The sequence below is a fragment of the Eptatretus burgeri genome, chromosome 11 (assembly GCF_056783735.1).
Source record: "Eptatretus burgeri isolate ZD-2024b chromosome 11, Ebu_testis_v1, whole genome shotgun sequence".
NCBI classification, from domain to species: domain Eukaryota; kingdom Metazoa; phylum Chordata; class Myxini; order Myxiniformes; family Myxinidae; genus Eptatretus; species Eptatretus burgeri.
In genome coordinates, this window is record NC_140971.1 from 67547086 (window position 1) to 67566377 (window position 19292).

The following is a 19292-nucleotide window of genomic DNA, read 5'->3' on the forward strand; positions in this document are numbered from 1 at the left end:
GCAGCAAGTCGGCCTGCCAACTTCAGCCATAACCTATCCTATCCCGACCTGCCCACTAATCCCTCTATTCTATCTCTATCTCCTGCCCCTCTAATCAGCCCCTCTAAACTAAGTTATATTGTATTGTATTGTATCTAAGGCCCATAATTTCATTAACTATCCTGTCTCCCAGGAGGAGAACTAACACCAGGGGGTTGACTCAGCCTGTCATCCTTCTGAGGTCGGTGAAATGAGTACCAGTGTAGCAGCTAAAAGGCTGCACACTAAGGGAAGGGGCATCAATGGATTTATTAAATCTGGTATTGGTGTGGTGCAGGCATGATGGGCAGAATGGCCTCCTCCTGTGCAAAATTTCCTTTTAATTCCTTGTAAAAAAAAATTAAAAAACATTTAACATTAGAAGACTCATAACCTTTGTGTCCATGTACGTCACTCTCTCCCTGACCTCTTTTCCCAGGTTCGTAAACATATCAACGACTTGTATGAAGACCTGCGGGACGGGCACCATCTCATATCGCTGCTGGAGGTGCTGTCTGGAGATACCTTGGTGTGTACTGTTAACTTCAAGTGCACATACGTAGATGGAGGTGTATATGTTTTAAGACAGCTTGCATTGTGTGATCATGGACATTGACCTGCAGATCACACTGCTGCTCCATGTGATTGTGTGTACAATGGTCCAAGAGCCTTTTAATGATTAAATGCTCAACACTTGAACACAGGATAACAAAAGTATTAAATTGTTGTTTCGTCGATTATTCTAATATGAATGATGATGCGTGAAAACTGCCTACATTTACTTATACATTTAATGCATCTTTTTCGTCACTCTTCCACTCTTTTGTGGCTTCTCTAGCCACGAGAGAAAGGCCTCATGCGCTTCCACCGACTACAGAACGTGCAGATGGCTTTGGACTACCTCAAACACAGACAGGTGTGGAAAACCAGGGTGAAGGGTGAAGGGCAAATGTTAATGTGTGACCTTAGCTTTGGTGGTCAGCTTGAGAAATGAATCGAGGGCAATGGTTTGGTGGGAAACAGGGAGGAACGCAATGAGGATGCATAAATCATGGTGATGTGTGTACATGAACCCCGATGAGGGGTCAGTTTCATCGCTTCGACAATATAGATTAATATAACATGAACTTTGTGCAGTGTAAGGGAATAAGTTGGACAACAGAATGATATTCAGCTTATCTGCATGGAAGAATATGCAGGTGATTTGATAAGTTGTGCTATTTACTACCACCTACTATTACGATAATTATCAAGGAAATTGATGTGCGAATGCAGATCAAACTTGTGAACATCAGAAACAATGACATCACAGATGGAAACCCCAAGCTGACGCTTGGCTTGATATGGACCATAATCTTGCACTTCCAGGTCAGTGACCATTTTAACAAATCTCCAGACAATATTTGCAGAATATTCTATGAATTGCACACCAGTAGCAGTGACTTCAACCACACTGGGTCATGTAATGGTTTGAGTGTTTTCTCTGATTATGGGTGGTTGTTAGTTCAAACCCTGACCTTGGTTGAGTCATACCAAATATTTGACAAATGGTATGTGCTGTTTCCTTGCTTAATGCTCAGCATTTTAAAAGGGTAGAGCACAAATAAACAATCATATATTAGCAATCATAGTACAGACTTTGATAAGCCTTATGGTATCTGTGTTTAAGTTACTTGTAAGGAACCTCATGTGTTTTTATACCTCCGCTGATAAAGTCACCGGAAGCATTATGTTTTTGGGTTGCCTGTCCAACTGTCTGTCTGTCCGTGCGTCCGTCCCTCATACGTTTTGTTTCCGCGCCAACTTTAGAACAGCTGAAGGGATCTAAGTCAAACTTGGAACAAGTATGTTTAATGATGCAAAGATGAACTGATTAGATTTTGTCATCAAGAGGTCAAAGGTCAGAGGTCATGTCAGATTTTAGGTAAAAATTCTGTTACTACGCACTAACTTGTGAACCAATGATTGGATTTTGACCAAACTTGATACAAATATGTATAATGATGTAATATATGAACTGATTTGATTTCAGCACCAGGTCAGAGGTCATGAGGTCATGTCAGATAAAAATGTGATGCTTGAGAACAACTGAAGGGATTTAAATCAAACTTGGTACAGTATGTAGAATGATGTAATAATGTGGGCGGAAGCATATCAGTCGACGTCACGATGTCAAAGAGTGCTGTTCTAGTCATAACATGCACTATTTACATGGTGACTAATTTTGGATTACAGAAAAGTGTAAGGAGTTTAAAACCATATTTATTGTATTTGAATGACCAGTTTGAAGAGTTAAGCACTTACTGCAGAATTTGCATTTCATATAATATACTGTACTTTTGAAATGCAATGATGGAAAAAGGGGGGCGGGGGGTTAGAAGGGGTGGTTAGTGGTGTGTTATTGAGGGAGTACTTCTTATGGCTGACTACCCCCCCCTGATATTGGGGGTGGGTAGTTTGTCGGTTTGGACAGAATACGTGAATATTTATACTGTATGTATGTTCGGTTGCCTCATGTAAATTTCATTGCAAACATGGATTGGAAAGATTTATTTTTATGTACGTAATCATATTACCAAAATTTCCAATTGACTGATAGACCAATCCAACTTTCTGTTTTTAAGTTTTCTAGACTCAGATTTGGGACTTTCCAGCGAAAGAGAGGAATATTTAGATCTGTACAGGCCAGCATCAGGTAATTTCTCTTAAACTTTCAGTTTCCAGAGGCCACAAGAAATTTCAAAAGCTGAAATAGATAAACAAGGAGAAACAGAAACAATGTGATTGCAAAAGAGAACGAGATAATGCAAGATGGAGCAGGGAAAAGATTGTGAGTAAATTAAATAAGCATCCCATCTGCCGGCATTAGTTGGTGGACGTCATAGATCCCACAGTGTCCTTCATGAAGAGTCGACGAGCTATCGTCGGCATCCAAAACAAATTCCAAATTCTTGCCCTAACTACTGCTGAGAGAGGGATGGCAAACTGCCCAGCATGCCTCTCGGTCAAGAAACTGCTTTGACAGAACCAACACTCCGTAACACAGAATATGGTACATCAGTCAAAAGGAAATAAATGGAATGTACTCTCCCCCCACAGGCAATACCTTGAACTACTATCCAAAACCATCAGTGTGGAAATTTTTATTTTAGAGAAAATATGAGAAACTGGATCGACAGTGTAAAATTGCAATGAAAAAAATACCTTTCTGGATCAGAATCATTCACCTGTGTTCCCTAAGATTCGAGTTTTGGTGTGAGGCAAAGCTCAGTATGGATTGTGAGCAGGGTAATACATTGATGCCATTATTACTTCATATTGAAGCGTGCTTGAAATCATCTATCTGTGTGACAATGGCAACACGATGATAGTGCATTCGGCTGTCCTTGCTGGCAGCATGCTTGATTCCATTGTAGATACATCAGCAGTAGTTGGTCGTTTATTCAGCCAATGAAAAGCTTTGTTTAATCAGTCGATGATGGTGGGTTTTGTTGGACAATGCCAGAATGGGTGTTTTGAGGGTTTGGTTATGTCTGGTGGTCTAGACAATAGCTAAGCCCACATTGTTAGACAATGCCAGAACTTACTGAGTGTTCATCATGGTCTCACGTCATGATCACTTGGTAAGCCCTATTTGATTTCCTGGCAGTACGTGTAAGGACTTCCCACCTCTTCTGTACTCTGGAACTAATAGTAAAATGAGACAAGGTGAAATGGTTTAGGAGGTAAGAAAAGCAATCCAACTCAATGTTTTTGATGAAAATGATAATCAAACAATATATATTGGCAATTCAAATTACAGAGGGCCTGTTGATCCAGAGCTCGGTACAATGTACGTACGTCTTGGCAACATGGAGGTAATTTTCACTGCCCAAGGTTCCGCTTCACTTTTTGGGAGCAAGCAGTGCCCAGTCTTTTGTATTTAGAAACTCCTATGGCTTCAGGTTTTGAGGAGAACTTTGGCCAATGCCAATTCAAGTTCTTATAGTCTATCAGAGAAATCAAAGCAACTTATTCTCGGCTTCCGACTGCTCTCGATGCCTATCTAGCAAGTTAACCATCTTGCTCCTAGTCGGTAGACACTATTCGGGTTTCATCACACTCATTTTGAAATCATTCTTCTTTTACTCATAGTCTCTCCTATTTTGCCCTGAAATTCCCACCCTCTTCCAGATCTCAGACATCCAGGTGTCTGGGCAATCGGCGGAGATGACCGCCAAAGAAAAGCTGTTGCTGTGGTCTCAGCGAATGATAGAGGGACAGCCAGCATTGCGCTGTGACAATTTCACCAATTCTTGGAGAGATGGGAGGCTCTTTACAGCAATTATCCACAAGCACAGGTTGGTCTCACTCTATATTTGAGCCTGATTCAGGTTTTGATTTTTGAATCCATGTGATTCGATTCCATGACTTGTAGTCACTAACACTGATTTTCATTCATCCTTACCCAGGCCAGATCTCGTGGACATGAAGCAGATTGCTGGAAGATCAAATCAAGAAAATCTGGAATTTGCCTTCACTGTGGCCGAGCAAGAGCTTGGAGTAACTCGACTCCTTGACCCAGAAGGTGTGTCTGGCCTGTTGGGAAAGGTTGAGTTTGTAGGGTCATGCTCTTGTTCATGAATAACATTTTCAGGCTGCTTCTTCGCTTCAACTTTGTCCCTTTCAATTTCATTCTGGATAAATGCTTCTTGCTCCATCCAGCATTGTGAGATTTGTGAATGCCAAATTTCTTCAGTTCTAATTATATGGACACTTGCCCAACTTATTGCACTTCACCTTTTGTCAAATAATAATTATTCACCTTCATTGACTTGTTTTGCCCATAAAGCACCTGGGTGCACCACATTGCATCTGTTACCCACATCTTGGTGATGCAGTTGTTTGGAAATTGTCTTCTTAGAAGTAAAAAATGCGAGAAGAATATTTGAATTAATTTTATTTTTTTACTTTGTGGTTGTATCCCATCATCTCAGTTTCTAATCACTTCATTACTTCCACCACTGAACATGGAAGGAGGGCATGTTTTCACCTCTGTCTGTTTGTTACCCTCGCCGAAGGAGAGGGTATTGCATTTGTGTCGGTTTGTCTATCTGTTTGTCCGCACAGAACTTTCATATTTTGCTCTGCAACCGCTTGGCGGATTCAGACAAAATTTTCAACATGTGTGCGACTGCTCATGTGGAATGTTTTAATAATTATGATGTCATTGGTCACGTGGGGTGGCAGCCATATTGGAAAAACGTAAAAAGTTTGGACCTCTGTTTCTCTGAAACCACACCAAGGGAAAAATTGAAACTTAGTACATAGCAAGTACTCCTCATGGGGAATAAGTCTGATTTTTTTTTTAATGACGTCATCGGCGTCTACGTTATGACATCATAATTACATATGTAGAACGCTACATCTGATCAGTATGAAAAATTTTGAGGGCATCTAGGGATAAAATGGTCCACAGAAAAAAAACTTGATGACGTCATCGGTCAGGTGATTCGGCAGCCATATTGTTTTTTGAAAAAAAAAAAACCTTCAAAAATCTTCTCTGAAGTGGCTGAACAGATTGAGGCGAAACTTTACACGTATGACCGACTATCCATGAGGAGCAAAAGGTTCACACATATGATGTCAGAGGTCACATGATTTGGCAGCCATATTGGATTGAAGAAAAATATTAAATAATGTTTTCTCTGGAACCGCTCAATCAATCAACATGAACCTTCACAATTATGATCTTGTAGTGATAGAGAATACATGTTTTAAATTTCAACTTGATCAGACACATGTTCTCACAGCCAGAATTATTTATCATTTTGATCTGGGTTCTTTTTGTTTTATTTATTTATTTACTTAAGAGAGCTCCGCGTTGTTGTTCTTCTATTTTCTATCTTCTTCGTCGTCTTCTTCTTCTTCTTCTTCTTCTTCTTCTTCTTCTTCTTCTTCTTCTTCTTCTTCTTCTTCTTCTTCTTCTTCTTCTTCTTCTTCTTCTTCTTCTTCTTCTTCTTCTTCTTCTTCTTCTTCTTCTTCTTCTTCTTCTTCTTCTTCTTCTTCTTCTTCTTCTTCTTCTTCTTCTTCTTCTTCTTCTTCTTCTTCTTCTTCTTCTTCTTCTTCTTCTTCTTCTTCTTCTGACAAAACCTTTGGGACACGGCTCTTTTATATACAGGATCCGGATCTCCTTAAATACTAAACACTTGTACACATCCTCGCATTGAGGGTGCCTTTTGAGAGTGTCTATCATGAACTTTTGAATATATTCGGACATTTGCTTTAAAGTTTCGAAAGGTTCACGTTACTATTTAAAGATTATTCCACTTAATGTGTTGTAATTTCGTAAATACACTATTTTCTCGTCATGAACGGCGATCGCCCATGACGGGTCTCGCTATTGGCTCCGTCAAGGCACGTGACGAAATATTGGAAGTTGTTGTTGTTGTTTTGGTTTTTTTTCTTCCTCTTGTTTTTGTTCTTGTTCTTCTGGTGAAAACAAAACCTTTAGGACGTGGCTCTTGGACACATTTGTTCTTGTTTGAATAAGGCTCACTTGTCTGTGCCTGGATGGATTTGAGGGTAGAGGAGTAGCAGCTGAAATGCGGATCCTTTCCCGGTTCCTCCTGATAACTTCATCTTTTCTTTTTGCTTGTTTGAGTTCGTTTTGATGATTCCAGTGCAGGACTGTACCTATTTGATCTTCCATTTGGTTTTAATTTAAAAAAAATTCAAACCCATTCTAAATTCAATTGAATAATAATGAAAATCGTCATGAGTCAGGGTCAAGTGTCCGATCAAAGCAGGGTTGCATCAGAGCGGGATGTCTTGGTACCCGGTCATCACTGCTAGCAGTTATAAAGTGGCCATTCTAATTATGTCTCATTAATTACATATGACACCAGTACACAAACGACACAAAATACACCACACAAAACTACACAAACACCACACAAAACAAGTTCTGGCGAGGGTCTGCAATCTCTGATTGCTCTTTCGAGTTTGTTTGTGTGCAGGATATCTCAAAAAGTTATTTATGGACTCAGATGAAATATGGTGGGCAGGTTGGGTGTATGACAAGGACGAACTGATTAGATTTAGATTTAGATTTAGATCCGGATCCAGATTCGACTGCTAGAGTTTTTTTAAGTGATTCTTCATCATTGATAGGGCCAAAACCGATATATTGCATGATTTCTCAAAAGTTATGGATGGATTTGGACGAAGGTTGGTGGACTCGTTGGGTATGTGACGAGGAAGAATTCTTTCCATTTTTAATGAAGATCTGAATCCGGATCCGGATACGAGAGTTTTTTAATTTTTTAAGTGGTTCACCATTGAAAGATAGGGCCAAACCGATATATAGCATGATATTTCAAAAAATTATTGGCCCTGATATATTCTACTGGATCAGCCATTGCGGGGCAGAGGTATGTGCCCTACCGAGTGCCCCTTCTAGTCTATGTCTTTATTTTAATTTTATATTTTCTACCATAATACCTCTTGAAGTTCATTGTTAATGGGACCATGCTTGTATTGCATCTGCAGATGTGGATGTGACAGCTCCTGATGAGAAGTCCATTATCACATACGTCTCTTCAATGTATGATGCCATGCCTCGAGTTCCAGATGTTGCCGATGGCGTAAATGCCAATGTAAGTTCATCGCTGTTAAAGGCCCGGTCACACCTTGACGTTTTAGCCAGCGATGGCAATGTATTAAAATGTATCTAAAACGCTGGCTTACGTTGAACTTTTGATGTTTTTTTTTAAAGATTCGGACGTATTCATAGCGACTTGGTCTTATGTATAACGCATTGGTAACGGACACAGAACGTTTCGTTGTGTTATAGATAACTTATACCAACGAATGCTGAACCTGTTGTCGGCCTGCACCACCGATGCCCAACGATAGTCTAACTTAGGCATAGTGCGTTGCACGCATCGCCGACGATGTCGTGACGTAGCCTATTAAAAGGCTGACGCACAACGATTCGAATCATAACTGCCGTAGAAATGGAAGTGTCAACATCGCGGTCACACCTTGGCGATCTTGCCAGCGTATGCCGACCTAAGAAAATGTGTCTAAAACGCTGGGGCACGTCAAATACGGTATGAGTAAGTTTGGTATACGTGAGTACAACGCTAAAGTACGCTATCATACGTCGTAGTAAGTAGAGTACGTCAAGAAATTTTAAACATGTTCAAAATTTTACGACGTACTCGGCGTATGACACACGTTCCGCATGCGATGGGGATAAGTTTTACACACGATATGTGGACGCTTACACACGTCCACAAACGCTACTTATAAGCTACTCATAAGTCGAAACACGTCGCGGTAATGTCTTTTTTACGCGAAACTTATTTCTAACTTATGTTTGACGTGCTTTGAACCAATTCTTTACGTAGTCCCAACACACATCGACGTATGTAGACATATTCCAATGACGTCTTCCAGTCGACAAAAAAAAATAAATGAACGTGTTTCTAGCTTACAACTGCCATATAAAGACGTGTTCCCAGCGATTTTGGGAATTGGTATATAAAAATGCTGCTCATAAAAGGGGAACCCAACAGTGTTTTCGAGTTCCTTTTTGAGTCGATGTCCATGTCAGCAGTAACTAACAGTATCAGTATCAGTATTAGTATTAGTATTAGTATTAGTAGTAGTTTGTTCATGTTGGCAGTAGTAGGTGAGTGTGAGGGGGAGGGTGTGGGTTATGATGGATCGTCCTTGCGTTTAACGATTGAACGATTTAAATGATAAACTCAACGATTTAAATGGCTGCATCTCCACTATTGAAAGTAGACGCTTGCGCTCAACAATTGGATTTTTTTTACACTCAACGACTTTTAAACGGTACCACTCAGCTAGTTTCATTGTTTACAATGAACGATTTAAATTGCTGTCACTCACCTTTGTTTTTTGACGCTGGGGTTTGGAAATTTGAAGCGTTTCTTCTGAACGTGTTAAAACGCTCAAGCTCGACTATTTTAAATAGACGCTGCCGATGGACAATTGGAATCATAGCCAAGCTAGACATCGAAGTGTGAACATCCTCGTCATGCCGAAGAAAAGTTTGAAGAATGCTGCAAATAAGTGTCCTGGCCGTGGCCGTGGACGCTGACGCAAGGACGATCCATTATACCGACGTCTTTCAGCCTATGAGTAACTTAAAAGTAACGTCTGTCGATGTGTGGCAACGATCGCGTAACGTGCCAACAACACGTTAATCATAGGTTAGAAATAAGTTTCGGGTACGCTAAACATTACCTCGGCGTGTCTCAACTTATGATTAACTTACAAGTAGCATGTGTTGACGTCTGTCAACGATCGCAGACCGTGCATACAACTTGTGGCCAGCGTAGCGGAACGTGTGAGTCATACGCCGGCATACGTCGTGAAATTTCAAGCATGAAAAAATTTAAGGACAACCAAAAAGTACAACGTTTAAAGCCAGCGTACAACGACGTATGGCAGTGTTTTTCAGCGTGCTCTCAATGTTATCAAAACTTACCCATAACGTATTCAACGTGTGCCAGCGTTTTAGAAAAAAAATTCAAAAATCGGCATACGTTGGCTAAAACGTCAAGGTGTGACCGGGCCTTTACATGTTTGCATCAATCTCTGATTGAGCATGGTAATCATTCTGTTTTGCACCCTTGAGATGGTTCAGCTTGTGGTAAGGGATAGTTCTCTCCTCGTTATAACACTGGTGGTGCTATTTGAATTTGTTGACAAGGAGGCGGAAGCACGATGGATGGAGTATCAGGAGATGGTCCTTCTACTGCTGCAATGGCTCAAGCAGCAAACTCTGAACATGCAGGTTCGGGACTTTCCCAACAACCCCACAGAATTGCATGCCCTGCACAGCCAGTATGTACATTTCAAGGAGATGGAACTACTACCAAAAGAGTCGGAGAAGGTTCGCATCAAGAATGTGTACAAGTCCCTCGAGGTGGGTCATTGATGGCTTGTTTCAGTGTTTCACATTAGGATGCCAAAGCTTTTACTGCTTGAATGTTAAACATAACGGATATGAAATATTTCACATGGAAATAACAAATGATGCATCCCTGACCACGAGTATGTGTGTGTGTGTGTGTGTGTGTGTGTGTGTGTGTGTGTGTGTGTGTGTGTGTGTGTGTGTGTGTGTGTGTGTGTGTGTGTGTGTGTGTGTGTGTGTGTGTGTGTGTGTGTGTGTGTGTGTGTGTTTTTTCACATTTGTATGGTTGATATTATGAATCTGTAACAGAGTGTTCTCTCATCGAACATTCTAATGTTGTGTCGCGTATGTTCGTCTGTATGTCCATGTGTGTGTGGCAGCTCCACCACGAGCCTTAGATCATGTATAAATGTGTCACCTTCTAATTGCATAGTTTTGGGAGAGTTGTGAAAAGGATAATTAGGAACTGTATAAGCATATGTACAGACATCTTCAGTCATGCAATGCAGAACATAAAAGTATTGTCCCGTTTTGTGTTCCCAGCCGCCATTACAGCACCAAACTCATGGTGTTGGGATCCCACATTAATAACCCAAATACAGTACTGCAGTACATTGATTTGTCCACTGTTGTCCAATTTCCTTGCAAGTCATATATCACTACACTGATGTCTCCTCATGTCCTGCAGGTGGTTTAAATCACAGGTAGCACCACTTTCTTGAAGTCTTGGAAGAAAGAGTCCAATTGAGCAATCTGCATAGGGCACTTCCACAAAGTGGAGAAAAGAGTGTTGTACAGAAAGCCTTCATTTTTGGAGTTTAACCAGAAGTGAGTTCCTGAGTGTGCAGATTATTGCATTCTGGAGAATCTAGGGAGAGTTGGAATGCTGAGAGAGTAACCAGAGGAGCGTCATAAAAAATCAGAGAGGCCACCGTCCTGTTTGTGATATGGAGAGCAACAGGCCTTGTGTTTCGGCCTCATTGTGGGAGATTACAATGTTGTTGAGAATTTAGATTCCACAGAATTCAGGAGAGACAGGTGCGATGCTGGAGCCTCAGACCATGTAGGAGAGCAGTACTGCATTGTGCTCTGAACAAAGGTCTGTTTAGGCTGTGTAGTACTGATTTTTTAAGAAATTACTTGGGAAGATGGGGATCTCCCACTCTGCGGCTGGTTTTGGAACCCAGTTTTGCTACATGGTTGACCCAGGAGAGGCTATGGCTAATGGTAAGGCCTAGAAGTTGAATGGACTGAACCTCTTCCAGTGGCTGACCATGAAATTCTGTAGGTGGGTTTGTTTGACAATCCTTATGAAGTGACAAGACTGAGATTTACCAGGATTGAAACATGTTCCATTATCAGACTATACATGTAATAAATTCCAGATCGGCAGAGAGTAATGCAGCTGATGTCTGGTTGTTAGCAGCATGGGGTACTGTATGACAATGTGGAATCTTGTGCAGAAAACGGATAGAGCATTTTCCAAAGCATCAGAGAGATCTTTCATGTAGATGAGTAACAAGACTGTGCCCAAGACACTGCCTTGTGGCACTCCAACCTCCACTGGGAGAGGAGATGGATCCTTTGATGGATGCATTGGCTATGCGTGCAGTGGAAGTCAGAAATCCAGGTGTGGCACAGGCAGTAAAGTTGGTGAGCAAAGCTGGATGCCAAATTACATCGAATGCCCATGATATGTTTCGGCAGATGGTCCGAACCTCTTGGTTGTGATTTCAGGCCTTCATCCATTGTTAAGAGAGGAGCATAGCATGTCCAGAATTTAGCAACCAGGACAGAATCCATGCTGATCGTCCAAGATCAGACTTTCAAAAGATGAAGTTAGCAAACTGTATCATTTACCAGAATTCAATCCAGCATCTTTAAACTATGAAGATACTAACAACAGGTCTGCATATATTCCCACTCCCCAAGGTTGCATCCCGTGTTATCATCTTTTCTCCCTTTTATTAACTTATTGGGCGACCACACACAACATCACACCTTTTTACTTGTTTACATTTTAATAATCCTCAACCCAGTGGATCACATTAATCCAAGTTGTTGCATTTTTCACCCTTCTGCCAATCACGCCCTTTCGGTCTGTCCCACTTTTACTTCTGTCTTTCCATCTTTTTCTATTTTCATCCAGCCCTGGATCCAGTTCGGACACATTCGTTTACCCCAGGGCCAGCACCCAAATGATATCGAAAAGGAGTGGGGACGCCTGATTGTGGCCATGCTTGAGAGGGAGAAGGAACTTCGGGCTGAAATCGAGCGGTGAGACGTTTTGGTGTGTGTGTGTGTGTGTGTGTGTGTGTGTGTGTGTGTGTGTGTGTGTGTGTGTGTGTGTGTGTGTGTGTGTGTGTGTGTGTGTGTGTGTGTGTGTGTGTGTGTGTGTGTAAACACATATATATATATATATATATATATATATATATATATATATATATATATATATATATATATATTACAATCATGCAGATACCTGGTGTTGGCATAATGGTTTGAGTGGTGGTCTTTGGATCCTGGTCAGGATCCTGAGTTCAAATCCAACTCGGCTGTTGAACCAATACCAGGTGGGGTTGACTCTGCCTGTCATCCTTCTGAGGTTGGCAAAATAAGTGCCAGGTTGCTGGTATACTGTATTGTAGTGGCGACCCATCCAGGATTGTGTCCAATGGCCAAGGAGCCTGCTTAGGCAGCACCAACACTCTGTACAGAGTATGGTCCCAATGGATGGATGGATATATATATATATATATATATATATATATATATATATATATATATATATATATATATATATATATATATATATATATATATATATATATATATATATATATATATATATATATATATATATATATATATACACACACACACACACACACACACACACGTATATTTGAATTGTCATGGAAACATCTATATAATTAAATATTCTGCATTATTGTATTCTTTGAGCATTTTCTGCATTATTGTATTACTCTAACATTTTTCCCTGGTGTATAAAAATAAACAATTCAATCGGTGCTGCATAGTGGAGATCTTTTTTAATTTTAACTTGTTTTTCTCAGCTCGGTGGTATATTTTCTCTGAGTCCTCTGCAAGACCTTGGTTTCTTCTTCTCCATATTAATCGCATCTCTTGTCAGTCCTTTTGTGGTGCCAACATGGTAAACCTGCCCCTCTGTGCATGTGTGCTATGTTATCGTAGCCTGGAGGGCCTCCAGCATTTGGCAGGCAAGATTCAGCGAGAGTGCACGCGCTGTGAAGACACACTCAATCAGATTAGCAAGCTCATAAAGGCTGTAAGGAATCCCAGAATGTCTCCCTGTCTGTCCACAAAACACCACAAATTTACCTTTTCACATATATGTTTTGTCACGTGGGTTTATGGGATTGCCCATGTGACTGAGGTTTTTCACAATGAGCCGATTGGCATTTTCATTCCTGAGTTTTTTATTCCTCATTCATCTTTTACATTTCTCTCATATCTTCAAAAAATATTTTATTTTATTTTATTTTGTTCATTTCAAAGTGAGTTCTTTGTTTTGTTTTGTTTTGCTTTTTACTCTGTTGTAAACAAGTCAGACTTCCACTGGTTGGTGGATTTCCACTTTTTGAGCTCCAAGTCCATCCATTTTGTTCAAAATCACCCCCAAAATGTCTGCTCGTGATCATCTCATTTTGTGGTTGCACATTTTTTTTTCCATTTTCTGCTTCTAAACGCTGTGTGCCATCCCCTGCTGCTCCAACCATACCCAGGACTGTCTTGCAGTGGAAACTGGCCGCTCACCTCAACACCGACGCGAAGTGGAAGCCATGCTGCAAGAACTGGACTTACGACTAAGAAAGCTCTCTGCAGACACGCAGACCCTACAAGATGGCCAATACTTTCAGGCAGAGCAAGATGTCTCTCGGTATGTTAAAAACAAAAACACTCGCATGGCAAGAGCAAAATTGGCAAATGAGCAAGATTTTTCACTGGCTTTTTCCTGAATACAAATAAGTTAAGTATTTTATTTAGGCTCTTGTCCGACAAGATGATACAGAGCGCTTACCTTTGAGCTGTCTAATCTTGGTTTGATTCATGTCTGTCCTGCAAACTGTCAGATCAGCACTCCGCAGGAACGGCATTAAATCACAAAGTACACCATCCCTTTGAGGGGCATTAAAAAGGTGTCTTGTCTGCGAGAATTATCTGGAGGATGTTAATGATCTCACAGTGCATTTTAAGAGTAGGCTTGTTATTGCCGGCACCTTGAACAAAATGCAAATTCCTTTCATCATCACTTTCAGTTGAATGACAGGTCTGGCCAGCCGGTTCATGGAAGACTTGGGCCAAGGGTTTTCCCCAGCTCGGCCCACTTGTAGGTGGGAATAATTGGTGCTGCTCCAGTAGTAGTAGTTATAGTAGTGTTACGCAGTATCTTATGCCATTATTTGAAGGAAGCATTTGGGTTTCAAAGAAAGAGATACAAATGCTTTGCGTTGTTATACATCCTGGACTCGAGGAACAATTAAAATATGACAAGACAGCAAAAAGAAGACAAAAACTTGAGTAAAGTCCTGCAATGTTGGGGTTTTTTTCCAGGGTTGTTCAATTGCAGGAGCGTCTCAGTGGGTTGAGGACGAAGTTCACAGCATTGGTGGACGGATGTCATATTCCTGCTATGGGGACACAGACATGGCAGCCAAACACTGTGGCTTCAGAGACCCAGACACAGTATGGCTTGAAGAGCACGGCAGTGCAGACTCAGACAGCTTCCAAACAGACAAAGGGTGTTAAACCTTCCGACGATGATGTGGCGCTCATTGCTCTACGAAAGGCTCTGGCCTGGGTTGAAGAGCACCAGGTAAGAAGCAAAAAACTTTTAATTATTTTTCCAACATATACAAATTGTTTGTTTGCCTGTTCATTTGCAATTGTAATACTACACCCCTTGTGGTGAATAATAGTGGTTATGTAATTGTCCCCCAATGGGGGGGAAGACCTTCTCGTGGACAGACCATTGCTGCTCCTATGGTTGGCAGTAAGTGTCCGGGAAGCAGCGGCGGAAAGAGAGTGGCATTTCTATATGTGAGAGAATTGCATGCTCAGCCAGTAGTTCACCCAGATAGCTCAGATGGCAAAGCACTTGTATGATTCATCAGATGACCTAAATTCAATTCCTGCTTGGATGTGTAATATTTCTCACATATACCATGCATATTATACTATTTTAAACTCATCACATCACATAGATTTTTCGCGATTTCTTCATTGATACAAAAAGATTCTGAAATAAATATTCCCTATATTTTATTCACGTGACTGACTACAAAGCCATCTCATATAACATCTCTTTAGTGCAAGATCACCTTTTTAATGTCCTTCTGGATGGAATGTTGTTGGTGCTATCTTATTCTCTCTTCATCGAGGGAATGTACATTTTACCAGAATTTAATTATTAATTTTTGTCTGCTTATTCCACCATTACTGAGCCTTGGCTAATATGCTGGTGCTGCTTTATAGGCAGCATTTTGTATCTGAAGAAAATAGTCTTGGGCCTTCTATGTAACTTGTTTCAGATAGTGTGGTGATGGCTGGCTTGTGATGGTACTTGTTAAGACATTCTAGGACGTTATATCTTGCTACGATTAAAGAGAGCAGCACACACTGTATTTGGATAGCACATTCAACCTTGAAATGAACCCTCAAAACCTGCATAGAATTTTTTTTTTTTTAATGAAAGTGTCTTGTGATGACAATTTAGAATATACACTGCACTACTAGCTTTGATGCAATATTACGGTGAGGGCAATTAATTATTCTACAAGTATGAGAAAGCACTTACCAGCACACTCTTTCTCTTCAGAATTGGTTCAAGAACAAAGACATTTAAAGTCTTCAGTGGCCAGTCCTGAACTCCGACAGGAATGCAATGAAACTACTCTGCCATTTAGTCTTGGAATGGTGCCTTAGAGCTTGTGTCAACCAAGCACAATCCACTACTGAACTTGCACTTCCTGGAGAGTAGTCATAGCACAATATATTGCCTGGTGTCATTAAATATTTTGGTACAAAGTGTTGGTGATACTGATAAACGATTAGAAATTGAATAAATGCTTTGAACATATGTCCATTCATGTTAGTTCCAGTCCCAATACGTTTGGGAATATCATCGATATCCATCTCAGTGTTGTGTGATTTGAAGAGGAACTTGGAGATTGTGGTGTTACCTTCTGGTTCTTGATGGTGCTGGGGTTGGGCCTTGGAGATGATGTTAAAATGGGATAAATTATATGCTGCAGTACATTCTGTGGAGTACAAACTGCAGCAACACAACATTTGTGAGACAGGAAACAAACTTGGCTTTGACATGGTAGAGAGTTAGTCTGCTTTGAATAAAGTCAAACTTTATGGTGTTTTTCAGATGCTCCCTTCCAGATGAACGGTGACTATTTCATTACACTGGCCCGAGTGTTGTCTGATTTAGGGGCCAGGAGGTCAGCCACTCATCTTCAAGCTCCAAACCATTGTTCTGCTCTTGTAACCATAGTGATGACACTGCTGGGACACATTGGATGACTGTGCAATGGTGGTACTGTGAAAAGTTGGGAACATCCAGCTCAGATATCTCTTGTTGTCATTACCTGACAAGTGTCAGGCAAAATGTAACTCGCCACTTTGTTCGCTTAAGTGTGAATGTTATTAAGATCTTGCTGCCGGCAAGCATGTGCCATTTTATAATTATCAGAGGTGTTGTCAGCAGTGCTGCACATCAGTGCTGAGCCCTTGAATTAGTTCAGTTATGGAGAAAATAGCTCAAAGTTCCTTACCTTTGACACAAAATAACCTTATTTTAGAGTAGGTTTTACTTTTAGAAAGGTTTTACTGCTGTATGAAGCCCTGGGGGGGGGGGGAGTACAATTGAACAGCCTCAGGAAAGTTCTTCCACAAACAGGAGAAAAGAGGAACAAAATAGTGGAGGTGAGCAATAAGCCAGGATTGGGGAGTTTAACTAAGAGGATGTTATTGGAATAATGCATGCATCTTGGAGTTACTGAGGAGGGTCAGCGTGATTGCAGGAGTTATACTAGAGTAGAGGTGATAAAAAAAATAAACAGAGACCACTATCCTGTCTGTGATTTGAGACAACTCTTGTGCTTCTGCCTCATTGTGGGAGATTCCAATAAGATATAGAGATTTACATTCCACAGGTTACAGTAGAGATGGATGTGATGCTGGGGCACCATCCTAAAGGGGGAAGTAATATTTCCTTGAGCTATGGGCAAAGGCCTTGAAGTCTGTGAGTAGTTCTGATTCCTCAAGGGATGACTTGTAATGATGGAGGATGCCAAATCTGTGGCTGGCTTTGAAAGCCAGCTTAGCAATGTGGTTGACCCAAGAGAGATCATGGCTAATGGTTCGGTCTGTAAGTGCCTCTTTCAGTGACTAACCATGGAAATAGATAGGTAGGATAATTTGATGATCCTCCTGGAACAACAGGGTGAGACTGTGAGATTTATTGGAAATGAAATATTTGTCCGCCAAAGGGTGGAGGAGCTCCTTGTGAGCCAACGACCATCCATATCTCGTGGCCAACTGTGTCTGCGGACATCCTCCTTCAGTTGGGTTACTTTCTTTTGGAGGTTGGTGGCAGGATTTACACTCTGGCCACCATAAAACCCTTCACTTCACAAAACACAAGAAAAAACGCAAAGAAAATCGAAAACCCGCTTCGTGCCCTTCGCAGGGCAGCTCACCGGATGACGGGATTGGGGCAAAGCTTTTGGGACCCCCACTCTTTGATGATAGGAGGAAAACCACGGAGTAACCTACCCGCGTCAGATTGCGGTAGTGTGTGTCGTCCACCAGACGGTGCTGAGGTGTCATCCACCAGACGGCGGTCTCCTTCGGTCAACCTGAGGAGGTCCCTTCGGGGTGGTGCCTGGAATGTCCCATCCATAAGAGAGGATGATCACCTGTCTCTGCTATCATCTGAGCTCAAGCGTTTGAACATTGGTGTTGCAGCACTCTTTGAGGTTCAGAGACCGGATAGTGGTGAGATCATAGTGGGTGGTTATACCTACGATTGGTCTGATTGCTCTGATGGTTACCATGCCCAAGGAGTTGCTGTAACTCTGTCCAATAAGCTGACTCCAATGATAATTGAGGTAACACTGGTCAATGAGCATGTGATGAGACTATAAGCATTCATCACTCCTTGGGTGTCGTTTCCCTGGTCTCTGTATATGCTCCAACTGAGGCGAGTGATCTCACCGTGAAGGACGCATTCCATGCCGCGTTTGAGTCTGTGGTTGATCAGTGCCCCAGGCAAGATACTCGACTGGTCTTGAGGGATTTCACTGCATTGACTGGAACTGATAGGGGTGGTTATGACACATGTGTTGGTCCCCTTGGGTCTGAAACTGTGAACCAGAATAGCACTAAGTTCCTTATCTTTGCAAGAACTCACGGACTTGGGTGGCTGGTTCATGGTTTCAACGCCAACATGCTCATCGCTTGACTTGGTATTCCAACGCTGGTGGTGTGGCAAAGGAAAATGACCATGTTCTTGTTGATGGTCGCTGGAGAACTGCAGGGTAAACAGGAGTGCTCAGTTCCTCAATACAGATCACAGACTTGTGGAAGCAACTCTGAAGTTGCAGCTTAAATCTTGGAGAATGGTACCATCCCAGCCTAGGCTGGATGTTGGCAAGCTCAAAATGAGAGGACAGCTGAGGAGTTTGCGAACAAGCTGAGTGGGGATTTTGGGGGGTGGGGGTATGGGTGCCTTGGGGAATCCTGAAGAGCTGTGGAGTGCCTTCAAGACCACCATCCTTAATGTTGCCGGTGAATGTCTTGGAACTCACCTGAGGGCAAAGAAGAATTATGTCTCTGAAGGGACACTGGATACCATTGACCACAGTCGCAGGGCCAGGCTTAATGGCAGAGCTGAGCTGTTCAGGGAGTTGAGGCATAAAACTGCACGTGTGCTAAGGGTGGACAAGGAGGCCTATGTGCAAAGAATCTGTAAAGGGGAAGAGCATCACCTGTGGTCAAGTGATTATCATCCTGCTTACAGGGGAATTCGCGCATTGTGTTCCTCCAAGCCATCCTGCGGTGTACTGCATTTCGAGGAATCGTCTTGACAGAGGAGTCCAACGTGAAGGCCTGCTGAGCCGGTTACTTTGAGCAGATGTACCAGGCTGATCCACCAGCTGTTGACTGGATGTCAGAGGTATAAGTAACCCTAAGGCTGACCCTCCAATCAACTGTGATCCACCTTCATTTGTGGAAACAAGCTGCGGTGAACCGTTGAAATGGGGTGAAGCTCCTGGGATATGTGACA

The 19292-nt window shown here is 41.7% G+C and overlaps 1 protein-coding gene across 1 annotated transcript in view; it reads left to right on the top strand.

Moving 5' to 3' along the window:
* The window catches only part of LOC147017282 (uncharacterized), a 350244-nt gene that overhangs the window by 111307 nt on the left and 219645 nt on the right, over window positions 1–19292 (top strand). Inside the window, exons 6-16 of the mRNA XM_085847971.1 lie at window positions 458–547; window positions 857–934; window positions 1294–1386; window positions 4192–4358; window positions 4470–4585; window positions 7549–7655; window positions 9746–9961; window positions 12099–12226; window positions 13169–13262; window positions 13720–13874; window positions 14549–14810. Of these exons, the coding sequence (XP_085704097.1) occupies window positions 458–547; window positions 857–934; window positions 1294–1386; window positions 4192–4358; window positions 4470–4585; window positions 7549–7655; window positions 9746–9961; window positions 12099–12226; window positions 13169–13262; window positions 13720–13874; window positions 14549–14810 (1506 nt within the window). The remainder of the gene's footprint in view (window positions 1–457; window positions 548–856; window positions 935–1293; window positions 1387–4191; window positions 4359–4469; window positions 4586–7548; window positions 7656–9745; window positions 9962–12098; window positions 12227–13168; window positions 13263–13719; window positions 13875–14548; window positions 14811–19292) is intronic.